Source organism: Prunus avium, chromosome 8, assembly GCF_965620075.1.
Source record: "Prunus avium chromosome 8, drPruAviu1.hap1.1, whole genome shotgun sequence".
Classification (NCBI taxonomy): domain Eukaryota; kingdom Viridiplantae; phylum Streptophyta; class Magnoliopsida; order Rosales; family Rosaceae; genus Prunus; species Prunus avium.
Window position 1 is genome coordinate 30,490,846 of NC_142291.1, and position 9,342 is coordinate 30,500,187.

The 9,342-nt window shown below is 36.9% G+C and overlaps 1 protein-coding gene across 1 annotated transcript; it reads right to left on the minus strand.

Moving 5' to 3' along the window:
- Nucleotides 1–273: 273 nt before the first annotated feature.
- CYP707A4 (cytochrome P450, family 707, subfamily A, polypeptide 4) lies at nucleotides 274–3,354 on the minus strand. The gene is made up of 9 exons (XM_021976030.2): nucleotides 3,021–3,354; nucleotides 2,580–2,910; nucleotides 2,212–2,361; nucleotides 1,851–2,099; nucleotides 1,675–1,764; nucleotides 1,503–1,581; nucleotides 1,132–1,238; nucleotides 836–954; nucleotides 274–654 (listed from the first exon to the last, which is right to left on the minus strand). The coding sequence occupies exons 1-9, from the start codon at nucleotides 3,218–3,220 to the stop codon at nucleotides 549–551; spliced, it is 1,431 nt and encodes a 476-aa protein (XP_021831722.1). The 5' UTR covers nucleotides 3,221–3,354; the 3' UTR covers nucleotides 274–548.
- Nucleotides 3,355–9,342: the final 5,988 nt, after the last annotated feature.

Sequence of the window (9,342 nt, forward strand, 5' to 3'; positions counted from 1 at the left end):
GAGTAGCAAAGTTTTGAAGTAGCAATCTTTATATTGAAGTGTTAGGTAAGTTGGAAATGGTTCTCCTTTTATTGTTCTATCATTTGAGACACTTTTTAAGTTTGCAAATTTTAGACGTCAACAAATGATTATGTTCTCTTTTTTCTCTTTTAAGTTTTACCTATGGAAGAGGAAGGATTCGAACCTAAGACCTCTTCCGACATTAGGAAAATTAGTACCACTAGATTAACATGTTAGATAGATGATAATATAGTATGAACGATATACAGAATATATTTTCTTATAAATGCCTAAGTTTTATTAGCTTTGGACAAAGTTACAATAATAGTAATAACATATCCCTCATCTTATGTTAGGGTAATATAAAAAAGGTTTACCCCATTCCATTATAGATGATCAAAGTCATCCATAAAAATTACAAGGAGTAGATATATGATAGGTTACTTCTAGAGAGAGAAAGGCCCCATTTTAAAACAAGAGGGCTTTAAATTGGGTTTTAGGGAGGTAAAATGAGTAAGTTGACATCTTCAATTAGAGACCCACGAGTCTTATTTGAGATTGTTGGATTCTTCCCAAAATCTGACTGGTAAACCATGCTGAGGAACTGGAAATGGGCCATACTGAATCCCACTTTGTGACCCCTCTACTTCCCACCTGCAACGCAAATCATAAAATATCAACAACAGCCCTCTGATAATATGATCTAAGCAATGTTTCTGCATAATGTTTTTGATAATATGATCTAAGTAAGAATCAAAACTTGTTAAGCAGTAAATTCCATCTCTAATCTGATGCAAAAAGCTGTAATGAAAATAGAGATGTTTGCATTTTGTACCTGAATTTGGTCACAAGATGGTGGACCAAAATGAGCATCTCCAGCTTGGCAAGCTCATTTCCAGGACAAGCATGCACTCCTTTGCCAAATGGCATGAAAGTTTTAGGCTTTGGACCAACCTATTCACCCACAACCAGAAAAATAAATATATGGAAGAAAAAAAATGAAAATTTGGTATTCCATTGAATTTGTTTGTGTGTGAGAGAGAGAGATGCTGATACTGGCAAAAACCAGCTGATATCAGACTCTCTCTGGTTTAAACAAAAAACCACCTTTGTCTGCGACATAATACATACCTCAAACCTAGATGGGTCAAAATTCTGAGGATCAGAGAAGAATTCTGGATTGTGATGTATGTTCCTGAACAATGGCATCACCTTCCAACCCTTTGGTATAAGATATCCTGCAAAATTGATTTTGATAAATATTAAAGAAATTAATGGACATAAATCCTCTTTACTGCTATCCTGCTAATTAAAAGGCACAGAAATGACCAAGGACCCACTAGTGTAGTGGTTTGGAGTAATTGTCCCTCCAAGAAAGGTCTTGGGTTCAAGCCTTAGTATCCATGTTGTGTGTGTGAGTTTAGTAGCTATCGCCCCTCTCAATTGGAAAGGTCCTCAAAAGAAAAAGAAAAAAGGCACAGAAATGAACTTTAAATCCTCACCTTTGTATTCTACATCAACCACTGCTTCCCTGAATGTGAAAGATATGATACTTGCCATTCTCAAGCTCTCTAATAGAACCTGAAATTCCATTTATATTCAGCTCACAGTTAGTCTAAATTTCTTGGTGCTGTTTTGCATTTTGAATACAAGAGTAGTTAGAGTTGGGCTTACTCTATATGTAAGAGGCATGTTCCTAATCTGTGCCCATGTCAAGGGCTTCTTGCATCCATCATTTGCTTCATATATAGCCTTCTGCTCAGCCTGCAATAAATAACAGCTTGACATAAACCAACCTTTCACATGTACAATTTGTGTGAAATTTTGTAAACTTTGCAAGGAACTCTTACCTTCACAGCTTCAAGAATTTTTGGGTTGTCATGGAGGTATTTGAGGATCCATGTTAAAGCACTGGCTGTAGTGTCCTGGGCTGCAAACAGAATTCCAATGATGTTATCTGAAATTTGATCCTCAGTTAAAGTTTGCCCCTTTTCATCTTGGAAGTTCAGCAGATCACCCAATAGATCCTTCTGCAGTGTTTTCTTCTCTTTCCTCTCACAAATTATCTGACTCAAAATCTGACCAAGCCTTTTCCTTGCCTTTGATAATTACCCAGAAAGAATAAACAAAAGTTAGTGTCAGATTTAAAGTTTATAATCTTTCTGTATGATTACATATATTATTTTTAGAGAAAGAATGACTATTGCTTACCAAAAGAGCTTTGTGATATGCAGTACCAGGTATCTTTGTTGGAAAAGAATTGTAACCCTTGTCTACTATGCAGTAATTTTCCTTGAGCCTTTCTCTATAAGTGTCATCCAACTGACCAAAGATGGCAAGGAAGCCAACATCAAAGGAGAACTGTAGAGGGACACAATGAGATCCATCCATATATTAGAATAAAATATTACTTGATCCAAACAAAACAGAAGGACCCATTTCAAAGGAAGTTTTGAGAACATCAGCAATAAGACAAACCAATTTGAACCGCCAATGATGAAACCAATAAGTTGAGCCAAAAAGGCATAAGCAAAAACATGAGGCTCACATTAAAAACATGTTGTGGGTGAAACACTAACCTTTTTCATTTCATGATAGGTGTTAATGACCTTGCCACCTGCAGCCCATGACTCAGAGGCAGAAATGGCTAATGCTTCAATGTCAGGAACTAGTTTCTGCATAGTGGTGGGGTTTGGGGACAGAGAGCTTTGAATGAGCTTCCTGAGGCTATTGTGGTAGTCTCCTTGGTGAAAGAACAAAGCTGAAGGACCAATCATCTGCTCTTTGCTCTTGGGGTATGTGGGCTTGAACAAGTGGGCATGAGTGACCAGCACAAACTTTGTGGCCTTAGGGCTTGCCAGCATGACACAAGGGCACCCAAGTATGTGGGTTTTGAATATCTCTCCATACCTGATGAACACAAAAAAGAAGGGCAAAATGAAACAAGTTTGGATCAAATCCATGGAGACGAAACATAATGGAAGATTAATAGGATTCAGAGGTTGATAATAGATTAGAACCTTTTCTGCTTTGAAGCAAAGAATATGTTTGGGTCCTTAGAGTACATTTGTAGAGTCTCTCCTATGTAAGGCCACCCCATTGAGCCAGGGGGAAGCTTAGCTTTATGTTTAGAATTTCTCTTTTGTTTCTTTATGAAGTGGTATAACAACAGAGTTGAGAGACAGAGCAATAAGTATATCAAACTAGAAGCAATCTCCATACAAATGTAGCACCTGCTTCTCTCTCCCTCTCTCTCTCTGAATTCTAGTATGTTTCTCTGATGACTTAGAGGAGTGTATATGGTGGAGATGGATGGTTGCCAAGGGAATGCACTCTCAAGTCAATGAGTATTGATGAGGGGGTTTGGGGTATATATAGAGTGAAAAAGGAGGTGGCTTGCAACTTGCAAGAGCCAAAATCTGATATGGGTTTAAGGAAAATAAATAAATAAATCATTTTCCAAATCTTTGAAGGGTCTGGACTAAATTAACACTCTGAAATGGGGAGTACTAGAAATTACTCCTTCTCATGAGAACTTTGACTTGTGAGTTTTTGATACAGAAGCTTCTATTTAGCTTAAAGTGGATTAGGTTCCTGAAAGGATAGGTAACATGGAATTTTTTTTCCCCTATCAAATTTGATAACTGTAATAGTTTACAAATTGGATTGTTATTGCTGCCCACTTTAAACTCCTGAAAGAAATAGTTTATTTCAATTTTTGGTTTAAGTGAATGAAATGGTATTAAAATTGGATTGTTATAAATAAGTTGCAAATTGGAACTGCATGCTATAGTCTAATAATCTTTGTAGTTGGGTGATTTATATCATGCATGGATTGCCACCTTGATGTTACTTATAGATCAATGTTTATAGATCAATGTTTCAAGTAACGATGACAATTTGAACACGTAACTTTGAGCGCAGAGATAAATACTCTAAATCACTCGAGCTATAAGGGTGAGTGAGCGCAAAGATGAATGCTCTAAATCACTCGAGGTAGAAAGGTGACTTTTGCATAGAAAAGTGAAACTTAATTATGTGTCATATAGGTCGTACTGTTTCCAAATGTGTAAAATATGAGACCTCATCTATGCCAATGGGTGGGGATATTCATTGGTCACCTAGTTTACTGACAGGTGGTGATTTCCTTACCTCCAAGTTTGTGTCCCAGACGTACCTTACAGCTTATGTATTTCTTCAGCCGTTCATTTGTCTCAATGTTTTTGTGGTCAAAGATTTGTCTCAATTTAATCATAACTTTCATAAGTTTCATCATACATCTTCTCGATTTCTATCAAAAGGAAAATTATACATGAAGAACAGAAATTCAAACTTGGAACATCGAAATATATAAAAGGCTTTATTATACTAGTATTCAAATTTCACATTGCTCATAAGTCCCAATGACTCACTTTGCCTTCTTGAATAACATTTTGCATTTTAGTTTGTCACCAAGTAAGGGCCATATTAGTATGTTTGACGAAGTTTTTTGAGGGAATTGATGTGGGTAAATGAGACAACAAACGTTGGTCAAAAACAAAATAAGTCATTATGACTTCCGAAGAAACCATGTAGGGTTTGATTATACTTTAAAGGAGCACTGCAACAATTAAGTCTAGGTAAGGAAAAAAATTTCGTCAAGATTGTTAACTGATTTGATTTCACTTGTCCCGCACCACACCACAAACAGCTTTCAATTTCCTTTAATCTCATTTCCAGAAAGGACTCCAAACCCTACTTTCAATTTCATAACCAAAAACCTTTACTCCAATGGATACAAAACCGCACGCCTAATGATTTTATTATTAAATGACAACCAATGTTAAAGAAAACCAGAAGAAGGTATCATATATAACTTTGCGATTCAAGATTACAGAAATCTTGTGTACCAATTCATTTTTTGTTTTCTGGTACCATTTTTTCAAGTTTTGTAAGCCAAAGAAAACTAGAATGTAACATAAAACATTGTGAAGGAGTAAATTGCAATGGAAAAGACACTCCAGCTTTATCTAATTTGTGAAAAATGACTAGGAGATCACATTGTGCATCGCTTCAGACCTACTTACATTGGTGAGTCCTACCTCTAGTAGAGATGCGCTTAATATGGTACAATAATGTGATCTCCCTAGAAATATTCCTCGGGCAAAAGTTATTTAGTGTAATTCCACGTAAGTGGGGCAAACGTCCACGAACAATATATCAAAGTAAAAAGATAGAGTTCTCTCTCACCGTCATCGTATGTAAGTAGCGGATGATAAAAACAATAGAGACGCAAACTCACTCCCTCTTCTCTATCTCCATCTCTTCCAAAAATTAATCAAATCCCCATAATAAAAAATTACTCAAACTTCCATGTGGGTACTTAGAGCACCTCCAGCCTTTACCCAAGACTGGGCAAAAGGCCCCCCAAGGCAGCCCAAGATAGCTCCAGCGGAAGAAAAATGGCCCGGGCAAATGGTGAGTCCCATCGAACTGGGCAAGCCCACGGGCAGATCTTGCCTGGGCTGCAGCCCGAAGGCGCTGACGTCAGCGAGTAAAAAAAAATCCAAAAAAATTATAGATATTTTCCCTATAAATACATAACAATTTTATTCACTTTCTAAATTGTTTATATTTTGTTGCATAATCTTTTTTTTTTTCTTGCCATTGCCCTAGCCTTCCAAGGGTGGAACCAACTAAGGCAAGGCTGGCACTATTCATGTGAATAGTGGCAGCCATTGCCTTGCCTTAGCCTACATGGGTGGAGGTGCTCTTAGTACTTACGAATATCACAAAAAGTAACAAAACAAAAACTCATTTCGCAGATTAAATAATCTTATGCTAAATAAAGTAGAGCCTTCCTTTTTCGCTTTTTGGCTTTTCTTTTTGTTTTGGGTGAAGAGGAGCCTTTCCAAGGATAACGATACGTAATGCGTTGGCTATTTACGGGTTCGACGTGCGACGATGCATTACAGCTCATACACCCGCCCCATTAGGATTTCCCTGGGATCCGCAAGCCTGTCAGTGGTCCCCACCTGTGGGTCGGTGATGTTGTACGGTCAATGCCGACGTGGAATCTTCGCGAGTGCGCGACGTCAACAATCAAAGGAACAGCAGTGTCCGTTTGCATCCGTCGCCATTAAACGTTAGATAGACACGACACGTGTAGAAATCTTGGTTGTCCTGATCGAGAGAGTTCGGGACGAGATGAGAAATAATTGGTTCCACGTGGATGTAGGAACACTGGGGAACCTACAACTTAGGCAAGCCTACAGTACTGTTTGCCATAAGGCAGTCCGTACGTACACATTGCTCAAAATTACAAATGAATACAAATGCGTGGCGTATGCGTACACTTTTTTTTATTTATTTTTTTCCCCAAATAATATTAATTAAGAAACATATTAGGTAATAACCACATTATACGGTAAGTGATATTTGCTTATTTGGACTATTATAGCCGGTTGATTATATGCACGTTATCTGCCACATAATTTGATCAATTAATATGATTCGTCTATAATTATTTTTAATTTTTTGGTCAAGAGTCTACAATATTTAACTACATTTTAACGATTGAAATTTAGTTTTCATTATGTACATTTTAATTCTCCACCCATATACCAATTGATTTCGTGTTGGAGGCTGACATTCTAATACTCTCTTCATCACATATATTATATCTCTTTTCATTTTTCTCTCCTTTTCCCTTTATCAATCTTAAACTAAGACAAAAATGTTACCAGACAGCCTACAAAACATTTGTGTGATTAATATTAACCACTCCCTACTTAGCACCACATCCCGACTTAATCTCATGTTAAATTTCATAATTAATTCCATTTGCCTGTGTTACAGAGGTAGGGCAAAGGACAATGATACATCTTGTTAGGGAGAAATCATCTTCATAATATACATTGGCAAACCCTTTAGCCTTTAAGCATATATGGAAATTTTGGTGCAGCAAGCAAAGTTGGTACTAATTTATTGTAGTTTTCTCTAATATAATCTGTACTTTGGATAATGGGCCGTATTGGAGGGTCGACACTCAATTTGCTAAGTAGGAGATATATTATTCATCTTCTTTTCTCAGTTTGCTTTGCTCCTTTAAGGCATTCTTTGTCTCCATGCAACAAGAACAAGCATGCAAACGTACAAAATGTGTACATAATACAATCCTCTAAGATATGAACTTTTTCTAGCTAGGTTAGATGCATGTCATATTTGAAATCAAGTGACATAACCCACACAACCATTCTGAAACCTGAGTGTGTGTGTGTGTAGGCCACGTACCAATCAACAATAAGTTGGCTCGGGTTGGACTGGGTTTGGAATTGATTCCAAGCTACTTATAAGCCTCATTCCTCTATATGAGACTTGTAAGATACAATATGCTGAACTGTTCTCCAATATAATAATAAGTACAATCTTAGCATGCATAAGTTCATCAAATAGTGATCATGACATTATTGTTTAATTTAATTGAAATAGTCAGTACAGTCCGAACCACCCATTAGAGCTCCAATAGCCTCCAAAGCAATTGGGAGTCGGTGAGCCGACTTGATATTTTAAGGTTGATTATATTTTATTCATGCGATTAATTCAAACTCATGAGTCTTCTAACTAACTAATGTCAGATTTTTTTTTGAGCTTGCCCTTTTTCCCCTCTCTAAATTTTAGGTGGTGTTTAGTTGTGCGTTGTAGGAATATATCATTAGAATGAGAATGGAATCAAGGATAGGGTCGATTGGGTGTTTGATTGAAAATGGAAATTATCAAGTTTGGTAGAAATTGAGGTCCATGGTTGTAAGAATGCGACGAACGTATTTCTAACTTGTAAGAATGATCTTTCCCCAAAATTAATGCTCGTCCATTCGAATAAAGTAGACCTCTTAAGAATGGCATATTTTCCCAAATCTTAAACTAATTATAAGGTTCCCATGGATAACCTCTCTATTCCCAAGTTTCTGAAGTTTCTGAAGAATAACCTATGTTTGCAGACATGAATTAGGCTAATTAGTCAAGGGAATGAACTGTCCCTTTACAACCAAGTTTGAATCTCATTCTCTGTAGATTGGATTAATTTTATGTTTTGACGTATTTTCAACTCAAAAAATTTTAAACCCAAAGTTTGGCGTTCCCAATACAACTATTCGTCAATACACAGGATCTCAAATAGTTTTTTAACTTCAATTCTCCACTCTCAAACAATATTAAATCGACAATATTAAGTCTTTTGATTGATTGTGAAATGCGAACATAAATATCTCCTATAGGAGTCTTTTAGGTTTTCCAGGGTATCCCCGCGCGACTGCGGAGACTAAATCCCTCGAGGTACGGTCAGGTGCAAAGCGGGGACCTCTCCCAACAGAGTCTGCTCTATTTGCAAGTGTCTGGGATCGAACCCAGGACCTCTTGTTTAAAGGATCCAAACCCCTTCCACTTGGACCAACTCATGTTGGTCTCCTATAAGAGTCTTTTGATTGTGAGACAGGCATGCCATTCCATTAAAAGTAAAGCATACGAACCTCAAGCTCCATTCCCCTTTAAAGCTAGGTAAGAAAATGACCTAATTTTTTAAAGCTAGCTAGGAAGATGGAAAAAGTAGCTGTAGAAAAAGATATGTGGAAATCCAAATGAGTCTAGGTAGACTAGACTAGCTGGTGATTCGAAGAAAGGCATGCCTCCTTTTGCTTTTGCTCTCTCCTCCATGGTAGCACAGCAAGCAATCATGCAATGTCTACGTGAATCACACTTGGACAAATAGGGGGTGGGCAGGCGAACCTCGACAAATAGGGTAAGAATGAATCTGTCATTAGATTTGGGAAAGATTAAGGCCACTGCGGTACGGCACTCTGCCCCATCCCTCTCTCCTTCCTCCTTTGGATTTTCATGTGTGATTCTTTAGGATGGGAATTTTGTTCCACTTTCCACATACGCCTCTGACCTCCCACTAGTGACACTTTTCACTTCCAACAAGTAATCATGAATTGATTGATTATCTTTTGTGTTTAGGTTTATGTATTGTTAATTATTGCCTTGTTTCAATCTTTAAACTTTTATTTGTAGAAGTGAGTTGGCAGTTGTTTAGGTCAGTGAGTCCGTCCTTTTGTATTTGTAATTGTACTTATATGTATCCAAAATATGTTGTTTCAGTCTTAAACTTTTATTTAAACAAGCATAATATTAAACCCTAATTCTAATACGAAACATCTTATATTGTTATTGGGTTTATCCAAAACTATATACCATGTCTAATTTTAAATTTTTATTTAGATATACACAATACTAAACCGTAAACTGTAATTTTACATCCGAAAATATTCGCTATGAACACATACAAGTAGCAAAAGAACACACATA